Below are 16,025 nucleotides of genomic sequence, written 5' to 3'. Positions count from 1 at the left end.
TGCCACCTTCTCAGCTGGAAAACCCTACAAGCCACGTTTGGCCCAGACCAAAGGCCTCCCTGCACAGCATCATAGGAGGAACCCTTTTAAGCGCTGCTTTGAGATGGATGGGAATGGGCTTCCTCAGAAGCTCATTCCATTTTTGGAGGCCTTCCAGTAAAGGTTGAATCATGGTTCTTCTCAGGATAGTTTAAATGCCCTCCTATCTCTGACTGGCAGTGCCAGCAGAAGCTACTCACTCCAGGCTGGAGGTGTCCCTCCTCAGAAACAGAGGGGCCTTTTACTGTTCTGAACTGGGCCATCTTGCTTCCTGGCTATCTACCATAGAATCCTGGAGTCGAAAGAGACCCCAAGGGCCCTTAGCCAGTCCAACTCTATTCTGCCATGCAGGAACTCTTAAAGCATACCGTGACAGATGGCCATCCAGCCTCTGTTAGGAGTGCTGTGATGGTGTATTCCTGCCCACTGGAGGGTTGCAGTAGATGGCCCTTGGGAATCCTTTTCAACCTTGTGCTTCCATGACTCTGCTTCCCAGTTAGGCCAGTGGACTGCCTGGTGGCATGGCACTGGAAAAAGTGGGCAAAGCATCAGAGACGTTTGCTTCAGTCCTTGAATCCTCTGCCAAGAGAGGCAGCTAAGTGCCAGAACACCTCATTGCCAGGGGCAGGCCACTTTGGGAAGGGACAGGAGCAGCAGTCACTCTCTGGGGCCCCTGGCCTTTTCTGCCTTGTGATACAAGCCCCTACCCAGGGTGCCAGGCTGCCCAACAAGTAAAGGCTCTAGAATCCCTTTCCAGCAGTTGGCCAGGTAACAGCAGCAGGCACAGCCCACCCCCCAACTGCTTCCCAGCTGGGGCTCAATGCCCTCCTGGAGTCCAGCTGCAGCCTGGCTCTGTTGCCAGGATGTCCCCAAGTTGGAAAGACATGACCATCTTGTAAAAAGCATACAAGAGGCATCCAATTGTTTTTCTGTGGCGTCTCAATGTGCATACGAGGGGCATTTGTTTTCCTTACATGTTGAAACAGCTTATTCTGTATGTTCCAATTTTTTGGGTGTGGGACAGATGCAATGAAGGAGTTGCCCAGAGCCACAGCAGCAAAACAAGGTTGCACTATGAGGCATGGAGCAGAGGGTCCTGGAGGCAGACCCTCCGCCTCGAGTGGGAGCTTGGCTGGAGGGAAAGACCACGCTGGTGGCCCAGAGGTCCCAGCCCACCGCCTGTGACACAAACTTCCTCGTTTTCCCTGAGCAACAGCCATCTTTATTCATCTAAGAAGCACACGTCAGTCTCTTAGCCAGAAACAGCCAGCAAGAACAGTACACCTGTGACTTAAACATGCTTTCGTGCCAGGTGGGCCTCTGCCATCCCCTTCCCCACATTTCACTCCCTCCCTTGAACTGGCTCCTACTTCCTCAAAATCCAAAATTTGAAGGACTGTCCTGGGCAGGTTCCCCTCCCTTTGTTGGCCATCAAGATGCCTTCCTAACCAATGAGCTGGTGACTGGGTTAGGGACAGGTGTTGCTTGCATTCCCAGAGCTTTTCCTCCTATTTGTGTCAGCTGCTGCAGGAACGCATCAAGAGTATTTGCATGATCAAATTTGGGGCAAGAAGAAGGCTGGAAGGACAACTGGCAGCAATAGGGCTGGAGAAGCCCACCTGCCCCTGGAATAGCCCACATGGCTGGGCATCGGAGACTGGTGTGGTCCATGCCACCGAGCTGAGGGAGGGGGCCCTGAGCTCGGCCCTTCTTCAGTCAGGCGTCTCTGTTCAGGGGCAGCTGGACTTCACCCTGCCTTGCATTCCAGCAGTCGGTCAGCTGGCCATCTCCTTTGGCAAGACACTGCCAAGTCAAACAGGACGTCCCAGTTGTGTCCCATTCACCTTTTGAGTGATAACACACTTTCTATCCGTAGCAGAGATGCATATTTTTTTTTAATAAATAACAAAACTACAAAGCCTGCCCCTAGTCCCCCCCCCCCCGTTTTGAGGCAGTTTGTTCAGGGCTGTGGAAGTCTCTTGGCCCAGTTCATAGACATAAAGTTTGATAACAGAGCAAGCCGGCCAGTCATGAGATTCCTTCTGGTGGGAGGGAGCAGCTTGAAAGAAAGGGGACGATGGGTGACTCCTAGTCTAGAATTGGGCTGCAAGAGACTTTTCCTAGGACACCCAGCCACCATGGGAGCCCCTGGGTACTACTTTGCCCTTGGTCCCAAATGGACCCAGATTAGACAGTAACGATTGGGGTGGGCAACTGTTGCCTGGGCTCCAGTCCCGACTACCCCCACCCCCTTTTAAGGCTCCCTAGCCAGAGTCCCCTGAGCTCTGGCCAGATGCCCACAAAGCCCATCCTCTCTTTGGGCTCTGGCCAGGAGCAGCTACACCTGGATGTAGCGGATGATCTCGTTGAGCTCAAAGCCCGTGACGGCAAAGGCGCTGCCCTCTGGGTTGCAGAAGCGGGCCCCGCAGAGCAGGGTGTCAGTCACACACTCCCCATGGCAATGCTCTATCTGCAGGGAAAGAGAGAGGGGGGATGGGATACTACTAGCCTGTCCATCCCATGGAAGAGGAGGAGGTGGAGCTGTGTGTGTGTGTGTGTGTGTGTGTGTGTGTGTGTGTGTGTGTGAGGGGATCTCCTTACTCACCCCCCCCATTACCTCAATGGTCTCCGTGTCTGGATTGTGGCTCACCCTCCAGACCTGCACATAGGAGTCCTCGCCAGCAGACAGAAGCTGTGGGGAGGAAACGGGAGACAGGAGCCTCAGAACAGGCTGCTTGGGGAGGCTTCTCTGCTCCTGCTGGGGCAGCCCTTACAGCTGAGCCCAAGCAAAAAGTGGGGCTGGGGCACAAGGCCACCCCCCCCCAGCAGGTATAGAAAAAGGGCAGCGAGGGCTGGGAAGACCAGCACCTCCGAGGGCAGCATCCTTGAGGAGACCCTCCCTTTGCTGTGGCTGCATCCAAAGCCCACCAACGGGGACCCTCCACCTCTCCCCAAAAGCCTCCACCGCATTCTGAGGCTCCACAACCATGTTTGCAGCCTCAGCATCTCAAAAACGGTCTCTGTAGCAGCTCAGCAGGAGACTTCGATTTGCTTCGTATGTGGCAAGAGACAGGAGCTGCTTCCCTGCACACTTTCTCTACAGGTGCAGTCTCCAAGATGCCTGGTAAGCCTCAGCCCTTTCAGCCAGGAAGGTCGCCTGCCTCACCTTTCCTGAGAGCGGTGCCAGGTCCAGGGCATAGATCCAGCGTGCATGAGCACTAACTTCGGCTCGGAGGGCCCCAGTGGCTGCCTGGAACAGACGGATCTGCCCATTCCCGTAGCCAGCAGCAATGACCCCATTCCACAGCTTCACAGAAGAGCAGGAACAACTGAGGTTGGAAGGGAGGAATCAGGGCAAGGGGGACTGCCAGGCTCCTGACTAAGGGAAGGGGGCTGGGGCTCAGTCCGAGATAGAGCCCCTGCTTTGCAAGCAAAAGGTCCTGGGTTTGATTCCTGCATTTCCAAGCAGGCTAGTATCCCAGAGAGGTGCTAGCAGCCAGGATGGAGGATGCAAAGCTAAGCGGGTCTGAAGTGTAAGGCAGCTCCTGCGCCCCTAATCTCACAGACCTTGACACCATTAGAAGTTCCCACAGATGCCCTTACAGCTTGCATGTCTCATCCCCACAGCTGGAGCCGAGGCAGTGGGGGGGGGCACAGGATGTTGTGCTTCCTCCTCTCGATGGCTGATCCTGCCATTTCTGGTCAGTGCAGTCAGAGAGGAGCAGGAGCATGGAGAGTTCCTAGGGACTTGGCCTGTGATGGGTCTTCCTCTTTCTGTGCAACGGGCTTGTAAACCTCAATCCCTTCCCCTCTTGCTCAAATAACAGTCCTTACTCAGAAGCTGAGATCTGGGTGAGCAGCTTGAACTTCTCTCCAGAACACCAAACGCACAAACCTCCAGAGTCATCAGCCGTCACCAGGTCAGGGGCTCCCTCCTGCAACAAGAGAAAGAACAGGCTCGACCCCTCTGCCCCCCTCTCCCCATAGAGGCCAATGAATCAGACCCCCAAAGCTGAGGCAAGTGGGCTGGGGAGTGATGGGGGTCAGCCCTCTTGCAAGAGCCCAGCTGGAGATTAAGTGAATGCTCCGTCTGCCGAAGAAAGGGCTGGCTTGCCCTCCATCTCTGAAAACTTTACATGACTCCAGCATCCTAGCAGCCCTGCCTGGGGTTTGGTTTCAGACTGGATGAAATGCCAATCCTCCTATCTGAGTTTTCTATTTTGTGATCTGTAAAATCCTCAGCCTCAACAATGGCTCTTTTTCAGCCTGGAGAGAAGTGACCAGTGGGGTCCCACAGGGCTCTGTCCTGGGCCCAGTGCTATTCAACATCTTTATCAATGACCTGGATGACAGAATTGGGAGCATACTTATCAAATTTGCAGATGACACCAAATTAGGGGGCGTAGCTAATACCCCAGAGGACAGGATCAAGATTCAAAATGACCTGAATAGACTTGAAAGCTGGGCCAAAGCTAACAAAATGAACTTCAACACAGAGAAATGTAAGGTATTGCACTTAGGGCGGAAAAATTAAATGCATAGATATAAGATGGGAGATACCTGGCTTAAGGAGAGTTATATGTGTGAAAGGGATCTAGGAGTCCTAGTAGGCCATAAGCTGAACATGAGCCAACAGTGTGATGCAGCAGCTAAAAGGCCAATGCAATTCTAGGCTGCATCAATAGAAATATAGTGTCTAGATCAAGGGAAGTAATAGTGCCACTCTATTCTGCTTTGGTAAGGCCCACCTGGAATACTGTGCCACCCCCCCCAGGGGCCAGAGTGTGGTGGGGTCCCATCTGGCACTGACCGCTTCTGGCCACCTTACCAGCTGCTCGCAGAGCTCGGCCCCAATGTCTGTGATGGAGCTAGCGTGCTTTTCCAGGACTTCGCTTAGTGTGACGTTGGTGCCTTTGGCAGGGACGTCAAAGATGAGGACAGCTCCGGAGGACGTTCCTGTGGCAGGAAGGAGAATGAGCGCAGGGCCTCAGCCGGCCTCTGCTTTCTGGTGGAGGAAGAATTTCCCACCTACCCATCCTGGAAAACTGAGAGATGCAGGTACACCTAGGGATACCTCATGTTTCATTTATTTCCTATCTCTTGCAATTCCTACCTTCCCGCTCCAGGTCTCCCAAAATCTCCCTGCTCCCCCAGAAAGAAGACTTGGTCTGACCTCTGCTTCCCCTGCCTTCCTTTCATCTAGAAGCCCATTCAGCTCACTTACCTACACAGACGAAGCGCTGCCCAGTTGCCGCAATCCCACGCGCAAAGGCCGCCTTGCCTGGAGATGACAGGAAGGGAGAAAGTGGAAAGAGTGGGAGCCCCTCGCAGCTGTCCTGCCCACCCCTTCCTAGCACTTTGCACAAACAGCCTCTATGCACGAACTGGCAGCAGCATGGAAGTGAAGGGCACAGGCATCTAGCATGCACAGCCCTTGGTACATGGGCCTTGGAACGCACCCGGCTGTGCTGCCCACTGGAGCCCAGCCAATTGGGCAGGTTTTCAGTGTGTGTGCCCCTGAAAGGCCCATGGCTGAGGCCTCTGTTGCCCCTCCACTCCCTGCTTCTCAAACGACTTGATCCAGGAGAGATGCAAAACAGAAGAGGGAGCAGGATTTCCCTTGAGACCCCCACAGCATTCTGCAATGTGCCATGAGCTCCTCTAGATCCCAAAGGATTAAGGAGGGAGGGGCAAAAGCTGCCTGCTGTGAACTGTGGGACGCCCTTCCCAACTTGGCTGCCACCACTGGCTCCAAAATTTCTGGAGACAGGGAAAAGGGAATCCAAGATCAGCATTGCCTGCCTTTGTGACCCAAGGGCTGGAAGGGAGTGGTGGGGACTGGAGCCACTTGAGCCACAATCCCCAGCCAAGTCCGCCAAGGCCAGCATGTGACCCAGCACCACATGGAGGCATGAGCAGGTCCTAAAGGAAATGGTACCTGGAGAGGACGTCTCCATGCCCTCCAGAGCATGCCAGTACACCATGACGGATCCATCTGGCTCATACATCTTGGTAGAAAGATGGACCAGAGCAAGAGAGAGTGAAAGAGGGAGAAAAGATGTGCTTGTGAGTGCAGCAAGCAGGCCCATAGTCCAGAAGTGACCAGGACCGGGGTCCAGGGGGTCACCAACTATGGGGTCATCAGGCTGAACGGTCAGTTGCTGAGCCCAGCCTGAACCCAGGAGTGTCTCTCACCTGGATACCTTTCCGCGACGTGAGCACCAAGAGGATCCGGGAAGGGAGGATGCACCAGGCCGCCTGGGAGGAAAAGAGAGGAGGAAAGGTGAACGCACCAGACTCTCCTTCTGCAGCCCCAATTCAGCTCCAGTTGGGGAAAAAGAGAGGGGGGCTCAAGTGGCATGCAAGGCCCCCTCCTCAGGACACACTCCCTTTGAGATTTTGGTGGAGTCTCCTTCCTTGGAGGTCTTTAAGCAGAGGCTGGATAGCCATCTGTCAATGGGGATGCTATGATGGAGAGTTCCTGCATGGCAGAAGAATGTGGTTGGACTTGATGGGCCTTGGGGTCTCTTCCAACGCTGTGATTTTATGATAGATAGCCAGAAAGCAAGATGGCCCAGTTCAGAACAGTAAAAGGCTCCCCTGTTTCTGGGAGGAAAACCTCCAGCTTGGAGTGAGTAACTTCTGCTGGCACTGAGGGCATTTAAACTTTAAACTCCTTGCAAGGAACCTACCCTAAGGAAGGAGATTTGTGGTGGGGCTCTTGCCTATGGAGAGGTCCGTGGAGCTTAGAGGTGCCTGGATGCTGGGTGGTCAAGTGTCCAAATGAGCCAGGGTCCCCCTGTGTGCCCTTCCTCCTAGCCTGGAGTTGGCACGCAGCCCCCATTGCAGAGCACAGCATGTCCTTGGGAAAGGAAGCAGCCAGGCCCAGCACTCCTTGCGCAGCTGAAGTGGCCTGGACTTTGGTCTTGCAGGGACAAGGTGTGCAATTTAAGGCCAAGGAGGTTGCCTGGGGGCACTGGCTGCTCGCTCCCTCTTTTCCTCTGGCCGTCCCTGGCTCAGTCCAGGAGGAAAAAGCCCTTGGCCCGGAAAGAGCCACTGCCTGCTCTCCAGCTTAGCTCCTTAGGTTACAGGTGTGAGAGGTTTACAGGTGTCTTGTTATTGAGGACACCCTGGAGGTGTTCTGACCATGCTGGCGGTCAGTGGGCACAGAACGACGACTGCTTCACTGTTGCTGCCACTGTCACTTTGTCCATCCTGGGACTGGATCCAGGAAGCTGGGCAGTGGGACGCCCCCATGCTATGCCAAGCCAAGCCCCCCAGGGTAGCTGCCCCCTGCGTCCCCTCCTGTCCCCGTTGCCCCTTTGGTCTGGCCAGTGTTTCTGCCCCGGCCATCGATCGATTGGACTGACCGGGCAGGACTGGACTGCTGCTGCCCACCTGGGTCCCTGCCTACCTGCCTCCTCCTCCTCCGGCTGCTGCTCACCTGGGTGATGAGGGTGGCTCCCAGTCCCAGTCCGTGGCCGCCCTCCTTGACCTGGAGCTGCCGGTGGGCGCAGGTGGCGGCCAGAGGACCCCCGTCCCCCTCCTCGTCCCCGGGGGTGCTGACCATGTTGACGGTGGGCCCGTGGACGGAGGCGTAGTAGGTGGCCCCCCGCTTGCCCTGAGGGAGCGGCAGCACCGCCAGGTTGTTGGGCAGCGCCAGGCTGCTCTCTTTCAGGGGGAGGCTGCGGCCCTTTCGGTACATCGCCAGCGCCACTCCGACGACAACGACGACGATGCTGCGGAGACGGAGGCGGAGGATCAGGGAATCCTTGAGCTGGAAGGAACTGCTAAAGACCACCCAACCCAACCCTCTTCCATAGGCTCCTAGAGGTGGAAGGGACTGCTAAGGGTCATATAGTCCAACCCTCTTCTGCAACATAGGAATACAGAGGATCCCGGAGTTGGAAGGGGCCCTCAAGGGCCACCCAGCCCAACCCCCTTCTTCTGCCATGCAGCAACACAGAGTGTCCCAGAAGTGGAAAGGACCCAAGGGCCACCCAGGACAACCCTTTCTGCCATGCAGGGATACATAGAACTCGAGAGCTGGAGGAGACCCCAGAGGACATCCAGGCCAGACCCTTTCTTCTGCCACGCAGAATCCGACATAGGATCCTAGAATCCATAGCGCCCTCAGTCCCACCTCGCAGGGCTGGCGTTGGGGCGCTCCCTCCCTCCCTCCCTCGGGGGGGGCGTGGCCTAGAGGAGGCGGGCCTCTCCGCGGGAGAGAGAGGCGTGGCCTGAGGGCGCGCGCGGCCTGGCATTGGGACGGCCCAGGGGCGTGGCCTGCCTCAACGCCAGCGGCCTGCTTCAGAGGAGCCGCTCACGATCCCGCCTTCCTTCCCTCCCTCCCTCCCTCCTTCCCTCGCTGCCTCGGCGGGACTCCTTGCTTCCGGAAGCGCCCGGGACTCTTCTGTTCCTTCCCTCACCGGCTCTCTCTCTCTCTCTCTCTCTCTTTCCCCTTCCTTCGCTCGCTTCCCCCGCCGTCATGGAGACGACGCACGGGCGCGATGACGTCAGGCGCGATGACGTCAAGCGGGCGGGCGCGCGCATGTGGGCGGCGGCGGCGGTGGTTGCGTCGGCGGCGCGGCGCCGAGCGGGCGGGGCCGACTCGGACGCAGGGAGCCGCGCAGGCGCAAAAGACGAAGAGGTATTCTCTCCAAGCCCCGCCCCTCTTTTGCTCATGCGCAGACGCCAGTTCTAGGCGGTGCTCCCCCCCCGCAAAGCTACCTTTCCAGCTGCAGGGAGGAAGGAAGGAAGTGTGAAGCGCCCGGAAATAGAAGGCGTCGCAAAATAAAAGCCAAAAGCGCTCCTATGAATTCATTTCACAGGGTTTATTTGCAACTGCTGTATAGTGGAGTTTGTTGTCTGGCTCAAGGCTATGGAATTCTGGGAGTTGGAGTTTGTTGTGGGTCCAGAGCCGAGCAGAGATCTGGACCCCAGAACAAACTCCAACTCCCAGAATTCCATAGCCTTGAGTCAGACAACAAGTTAAAGCGGTGCCAAGCCGGGTTATCTCTCCAGGATCCATCCTCAACCTCCTACTGTATTTGCAGAGCATAGGAAGCCAAGCCAGACACAGTGCTACTCAATGAGCTTCTTAGCCATGCTCAAAATGGCGGACAACTTGGAAGGTCAGGGCCTGGAAGAGGAGGATCCTCAGGCCGCCATGGATGGGAACCCAATGGGGCTCCTAGGCGGCCCCACAGAAAACACCGCTCCCTGGATTGCTGCCATAATAATAATAGAGCTTTGATAATAGTAATGATAATGATGATAATAATAAACAGAGGCTGGGTGCCCTTCTGTCACAAGGGATGCTTTGATGGAGAGTTCCTGCATGGCAGATTGGGGTTGGCGCTTTTTGGGGTCTTTTCCAGCTCTATGATTCAGTGAATCCCTCTTTCCTCTCACAGGTCTTTTGTGCCAGACCTCGGGGCAGTGGTCCCTAGGGAGCGGGTCTCATGGGGCAGGGGCAGGGTGGGCTCAGCCCTGCTTCCCTTGGCCTCTGGCGATGGGCCACAAACCCAGCAAAAGGGCACCCAAACTTTACTGGGAGGTAGCTCTCAACTGGTCCAAGGAGGGAAGGGTCAGCGGCCAGAACTGAGCCCCTTGGTCCTCCCAGTGCCAGAAAGCGGTGGATGCTGGGGGAGAGCATCAGAGAGCAGAAAACCCTTAGGCCAGTCTTCCATGGCTGGGTTTGAAGGTAGAGCTGCAGTGCCCCTGGATAAAAGCCATGCCCCATGGCAGTGAGCCACTGTGCCACTGGGCAGAGGGTCCAGATGGGCTCCAGAGTGTGGGTTCAAAGGTCCCTGAGCTCAAGTTTGGTGGTGAAGCCTCCACTTTGTCTGCAGGCAGCGTCCAAGTCAGTGCCCTCGTCTCCAGGTGATGGAAGCGGCCCTCATCTGTGCCAGAGGAGTCCCCAGATAATCACTGCTGCCAGTCAGGATGGGCACCCCTGGGTGGGATGGATGAATGGACCACTGGCTGGAGCCGCTACAAGGCTGCTCTCTAAGGAAGTTGTGGGCTTGACACCTACCTGCAGCCAGGGCCTAGGCCTTTTCTTGCTTCTGTCCACAAGGGTTTTTTCAGAGGGGGGCTGCCCTTTGCCTCCTGGGGCTGCCTTTGGAACCCAGGACCTTGGCTGCATCTCTGTCCCCAGTTGCCACGGCCCCATCAGGAGCCCTCCCCAGCGTCCTGAGTCCTGACCAGGAGCATGGAACCCTTGGCCGGCTCCCTTCCCCGCAGGAGTTCTCTGTTCTCTGAAGGACCTCTGCTGGACAGTGGCCGCAGAATCTCCTCTGCAGGTGTCACAATGCGTTCTCAGGTCACCAGGCAACGGCCCACACCTTGGCACACACCTTGCCCGCAGCGTCACTGGAGGAGGGCAGCTCTGCTCCGAGGCTCTGTCGGCTTCCCTGTCCGGATCTTTGGTGCTGAGCGGCCCCTTCTGTTTTCCCCTTGCAGAAAATGGCATCCCGGGACCGTGTGGCTCAAGCCAAGTCGCGGGCGGAGCGCTCCCGTCCGCCCACGGTGCCCGTCCCCCAGATAGAAATCATCCCTGGGCGCCTCACCGAAGGCGACTGGCTCTCTATGCTCAGTTTCGAGGAGGCCGAGGACAGCGTGGGTGAAATTTTGGCTGGCATGCTGGACCAGGTCATGGATGAATGCTACAAGGTCTACCTGACCCGCCAGGTGAGATGAGAGGTCCCTTCCTGGCGCCGGCGCATTTGGCAGGGCTGTCTGTGAGCAAGTGGGCTTTTGGAGGGCCAGGATGGTGGTCCTGGGCTGCGGGGGACGCATAACAGGGTCCCCTTGACCAAGCAGCTTCCAGGACAATCGCAGCCTTTGGAAACCTTTGGGGCCTGACAGATTTTATCCGAAGCTGTTCATGTGTCACGGTTTTAAATTCTTCACACTGGTCCAAGTCACCTTGACTGTCTTGGTTTAACTCACCTAATCGTTTGTCATGTTTTGAGTCTGTTTTATTCCCTTCCACCTTACAATTCTATATTGTTTATATTAGCCAAAGTTTATTGTTTGCTGGCCTGATTTTGTATGTTAGGATACAAATATTTCAATAAAATGAGATTAAGGTTTCATCCAGGCATCTGAAAGCAAGGCAGCCCAGAACTCCCTGAGGGCATGAAAGCCCCAGCTGACCAGCTTGGACAAAGGCCCCAACCTCTGCCTCAGTCTAAGGGGAAGCAGAGAAGCCCACAGAGTCTCTGGAGCACTCAGTTGGCGCTTCCAAACAATCCATTTGCTCTGGCATTGCCCAAATGGCCAGTCAGCTGCTGTTTTCGCTTTCCTGCAAGAAGGACAGTATGAACCTCTGCACAAAAACCTCAAGGCTGGAGAATCCGTCCCCTTCTGAGGGACTCTGCTTTTCCACCTGCAAACAGCCCTTAAACTCAGGATTTGATCCTGGTCCCCCCAGGAGAGATGGGGGGGTCTCAGCCCTCTGGCCTGTGGGGTGGCTATCCTTTGGCCTGGCTCCTTCTGGCCACCTGCGCCTGGCTGACCTGGTGCCCTGTCCACCTGCTCTCCCCTGCAGTGCATCCCTTACGTCATCAACCAGGCCAGGGAAGCCATGCTCCAGATCATCGAGTGGCGCTTTCTGGTGCGGGATGAAGGTGAGATGGAGGTGCCCACGGACCCCGCCTGGCAGGAGGATGAGGAGCCAATGCCCTGCATCACAGATTCCTGGGCGGAGGGCTCCGTGCCAGTCGTACAACCTGCACTGGAGTGTGAGGTAAGTGGGCCACAGCAGCAGTCTGGCCACAGGGAAGTGACTGCCTGTGCCCTCTGCCCAGTGGGGCAGCTGGGCCAATGGAGGAGGGAGGGGGCCAGGAGGCTGGGAAGGAATCAAAGGAGAACCAGGTCGTGGTGGGATAGGGTGGGGGCTCGAGGTCAAATTCTGCCAGGAGAGGCAAAAGGGGCCTTTGGCCCACAGATAAGTCGGATGGAGAGGAGGTGGCCTGGTTGGACCTGATAGGACTGGACTTAGAGTGGACGCAGAGGGAAGGGGCGTTTCTCCTCAAAGGAAAAAAGCCAGTGTGATGTTTTGGATGTAGGGCCAGGACTCTGGGAGAGCAGGATCGGATCCCCTTAGCTCAGCCATGGAAACTCACTGGGTGACTTCAGGCAAATCCCAGTTCTGAGGAATGCGCAGCTGGCAAACCTCCTCGGAAGAAACCTTCCCAAGAAAACCTTGCTTACTGTACATTGGAGTCAATGTAAAGGCCTATAACACCAGCAGTCAAAAGGGGGGAAATGTCTCTCTGCCCAATTTGGGACTCGGCTCCTTGCTGACTCATGTGGCCCAGGTAGGAAGGTGAGGCCAGGCCTCCCTCTAATCCTGGCATCTTGATCCTAGAAATGAAGAGTGGAGTCCCCAGTTTGTTTTTTTCCCCAGGGATGGTGATGGCAGCATCAGCCAAAAGGGCTCCATGCTTCACGGCAACATGCTCTGACAGCCCTGGGCTTTTCCCCCTGGGAAGGGTGCATGTTTGCCCCTTCTTCCCCAAGGTGTGAGAAGGGCCCAACAGAGTGTTACCCTTTGTCTGGGTGTCACCCGGTATGGTCTGCACCCCCTGCCCAGTGATGCCCCTGGACATGAAGAGCGCGTCTGGGCTTTGGTCAACTGTAGACCCACATGGGCTTCTTGATGGGATCTGGTCCCTTGCAACCCCCTCCTCATCTGGGGTCTCCTCTGGATGCCTTCAGAAAGAGGCTGGGCAGCTACTTGCTGGGGATGCTCCATTTGGAGATCCTGCATTGAGTGGGTGTGTTGAATCTGATCGCCCATAGGGCCCCTTCCAACACTAATATTCTGTGACTACTCTGGTGGTCCTCTGTGTGGGGCTGCCCTTGGCTCCGGTTTGGGAGCTGCAGCCATTGCAGAATGCAGAAAGCTGGAGGTGCATGCACTTCTTCACATAAAAGATCCCCATTGTGGACCTCAGGCAGGGTTGGATCCAGGGTGCGTGCGTGTACGTGTGGATGTGGATCCATATAGCCCCATATTGCCAGCTGTGATGGGCAGCATGGCTCTCCTAAAGGGTGCCTTTCAGGCAGGATTCTCCTCCTGGCTCTTGCTGGGGTTTCCAAAGGCTCCAAGGACTGGGACAGGATGAGAACAAGAGTGTTTTCGGGGAGGGATAGAATCATAGAATCGTAGAGTTGGAAGAGACCCCAAGGGCCATCCAGTCCAACCACCTGCCATGCAGGAAATCTCAATCAAAGCATCCCCGACAGATGGCCATCCAGCCTCTGTTTAAAGACCTTTAAGGAAGGAGACTCCACTACATTCTGAGAGAGTTTGTTCCACTGTCGAACAGCTCTTACTGTCAGGAGGTTTCTCCTAATGTTGAGCTGGAATCTCTTTTCCTGTAGTTTGCATCCATTGCTCCATTGAGTCCTATTCTCTGGAGCAGCAGAAAACAAGCTTGCTCCCTCCTCAATGTGACACCCCTTCAAGTATTTAAACAGGGCTATTATATCACCCCTTAGCCTTCTCTTCTCCAGGCTAAACATCCCCAGCTCCCTCAGTTGTTCCTCATAGGACTTCATGGTTTCCAGACCCTTCACCATTTTAGTCTCCCTCCTTTGGACACATGGCTCCAGTTTCTCAATGTCCTTTTTGAATTGTGGTGCCCAGAACTGGACCCAGCATTATTCCAGGAGAGGCCTGACCAAAGCAGAATAGAGTGGGACTATGACTTCCCTTGATCCAGACATTATACTTCTATTGATGCAGCTTAAAATTGCATTGGCCTTTTTAGCTGCCCACACTGTTGACTCATGTTCAGCTTGTGGTCCACTTGGACTCCCAGATCCCTTTCAGACGTAGTTTCATTCAGCAGGTGTCCCCCATAATCCTATATCTGTGCATTTCATTTTTTGCCCTAAGTGCAGTACCTTACATTTCTCTGTGTTGAAATTCATTTTGTTAGCTTTGGCCCAGCTTTCTAGTCCATTCAGGTTGTTTTGAATTTTGATCTTGTCCTCTGGAGTATTAGCCATTCCTCCTAATTTGGTGTCATCTGCAAATGGTCCCTCTGTGATTCTGAGAATGATTGCGATTGTAAGAAGAGGATCGGAGGGATAGAAGACCCCGAAAGCAGAACCATTGAATGCAAAAGGCAGAGAGGAGTATTGTGTGGTGACTGGGGGTTGTGGGTTTGGTTGTGCTGAGTTTATGAAGAGGAGGCTGGATGTGTCTGGGATGGACCTTTCCTCCAAGAGATTCCCTTAACTCCCATGAACCAGAAATGTTCCTGTTTGGCCTTGCCAGGGGTCCCCTTCATACCCAGCGTACTTTTGGGGCCTCTCTCCGCTCTTGAACTCTTCCATTTTCAAATGCTAATCCTGAATCTGCCAGTGTGCTCTGGGCTGGGCTTGGCTGGAGGGGCTCTTGGGCATGGGTCTTCCTGGCCTGGCATTTCTTCATGGTGCCCCCTTTCCCTCCAGGTGCTGCTAGCCAGACTGCTGGATGAAGTCCCTGCCATGGAAGATGAAAAGGAGCCTGGCGGAGACACAGTGGTGGGTGTTGCTCCGGCACCTGGTGTTGCTCCGGCAGCCCTGCACACCCTACAGCAAGAGGCAGAGGCGGAGGAGCAGCCTTTGCCTGCCTCCTTGCCGGACATCCAGACGCCCAAGACCCGCAGCAGCAGCAGCAGCAGCAGCAGAGTACGTCTCAGGGCCCCGGAGGATCTCCCGCTGGTGAAGGAGGCCCCCTCCCCACCAGCCCCGCTGGGTTCAACCACCAAGCTGAGGGCCCACCCTCAGGACCATGAGGGGTCGCCGCGGGCAGCCCGGTTAAGCTGCCCACTGATGGGCCCGGAGAGCTCCGAGAAGAACCTGCTCCTCCTGCGGAAGCACTCCCAGTTCCCTGTAGTCGAGGATGAGGATGAGGATATGGGGCGACCCCACCTCCTGCCCCCCTCCTGCAGCAACCTGCTGCGGATCCAGGTGGGCCGGCCCCCCATTACCAAGGACGTCTTCTATGACGAGCATGGCCGCATCACCATGGTGCCTCGCCTGGACCCAGCCCGGCTGCCCAAGCACTGGATCCGGCCCACTGTGGAGGTGGTGGACCCGGACGTGGAGTCCCGCCGGCAGGAAGCCCTGAAGACCGTCTCGGGACGCTGTACCCGGCGCTGGCGCTCCCGCCGCCACCCCGCCAAGGCCCCTGAATTGGCTAGGAGGGGCACAGAGGTGGGCCCTGGAGCCATCCTGCCTCCCGGGGTCCCTACAGTGCTGCTGTGGGAGGGTCCGGCCAGGGCCATGCGGCAGCGTCTCTCAGAGCAAGTTGCCCACCGCCCGCCTCCCCCAGGGAGGGTCTTGGAGCCCACCGCCCTCTTCTTTGTCAAGCCCACCTTGCTGATGGAGACGGTGGAACTGGCCCCGGGGGTCACTCTCCGCTGCAGCGGCAGCACCACCCAGCACCTCCCGCCGGTGGCTCCTCGGGAGGAGGTGATGGCAGGAGAAGCCCACGGGGAGCTCCATCTCCTCCGCCCACAGGTGACCTTCCCCATGGCAGCCCTGGAGCAGATGGCAGGCCCTCCTCAGCCCCTGCCCCGGCTTCACCCAGGAGCAAGTGCACGGCCAGGCTGCCCATGTTAGGAGGCTGGGACCCCCAGGGCAAGAACCCCCTTGCCCGCTTGTATTAACCCCCCCCCCCTTTGTGGAATAAAAGGAAGGACTTTGGTATGGCTCTCCTTCTTCTTGTTGGCTGTCTCCTTGGGTTCTCACAGCTACTAGCCACCTTCTTCCCCACCAGCCTAGCAGGGAAGGGGTTAGTCAAAGGAGGAGGAAGAGGAGGTGGCAGCGGCCAGAGGCTTGTGTTGGGCCACTCTGGCTTTGGCCCAGAAACGTTGCCCTGGATCTGTTCCTTACTCTCTGGAGATAGAAATACTCTGCAGATGCCTAAGGATACCCTTGTGCATACGTTGGGTGCCACAACAAGGACAAAGGTGGGC

The 16,025-nt window shown here is 56.4% G+C and overlaps 2 protein-coding genes across 5 annotated transcripts; one reads left to right on the top strand and one right to left on the bottom strand.

Moving 5' to 3' along the window:
* Nucleotides 1–1,273: 1,273 nt before the first annotated feature.
* WDR54 (WD repeat domain 54) lies at nt 1,274–10,254 on the bottom strand. Of its 3 annotated transcripts, none has more exons than XM_042466988.1 (10): nt 10,079–10,254; nt 7,484–7,778; nt 6,235–6,297; nt 5,978–6,047; nt 5,264–5,320; nt 4,868–4,995; nt 3,874–3,974; nt 3,206–3,368; nt 2,657–2,731; nt 1,274–2,509 (listed from the first exon to the last, which is right to left on the bottom strand). In XM_042466988.1, the coding sequence occupies exons 2-10, from the start codon at nt 7,742–7,744 to the stop codon at nt 2,378–2,380; spliced, it is 1,050 nt and encodes a 349-aa protein (XP_042322922.1). In that variant the 5' UTR covers nt 7,745–7,778; nt 10,079–10,254; the 3' UTR covers nt 1,274–2,377. The 3 variants fall into 3 exon arrangements, with proteins under 3 accessions (XP_042322922.1, XP_042322924.1, XP_042322921.1); XM_042466990.1 differs by lacking the exon at nt 10,079–10,254 and adding an exon at nt 8,183–8,234; XM_042466987.1 differs by lacking the exon at nt 10,079–10,254 and adding an exon at nt 8,469–8,562 and having other exon boundaries at nt 1,967–2,509.
* Nucleotides 8,528–15,753, top strand: C5H2orf81 (chromosome 5 C2orf81 homolog). 2 transcript variants are annotated; one of them, XM_042466952.1, is made up of 4 exons: nt 8,528–8,689; nt 10,507–10,734; nt 11,597–11,794; nt 14,515–15,753. In XM_042466952.1, the coding sequence occupies exons 1-4, from the start codon at nt 8,528–8,530 to the stop codon at nt 15,667–15,669; spliced, it is 1,743 nt and encodes a 580-aa protein (XP_042322886.1). In that variant the 3' UTR covers nt 15,670–15,753. The 2 variants fall into 2 exon arrangements, with proteins under 2 accessions (XP_042322886.1, XP_042322888.1); XM_042466954.1 differs by lacking the exon at nt 8,528–8,689 and adding an exon at nt 8,753–9,173.
* The last annotated feature ends 272 nt before the right edge of the window (nt 15,754–16,025 follow it).

This window comes from Sceloporus undulatus, chromosome 5 (genome assembly GCF_019175285.1).
Source record: "Sceloporus undulatus isolate JIND9_A2432 ecotype Alabama chromosome 5, SceUnd_v1.1, whole genome shotgun sequence".
In the NCBI taxonomy this organism is placed as follows: Eukaryota; Metazoa; Chordata; class Lepidosauria; order Squamata; family Phrynosomatidae; genus Sceloporus; species Sceloporus undulatus.
Note: the sequence above shows the minus strand (reverse complement) of the source record. Positions and strands in the feature narration are given on the sequence as shown.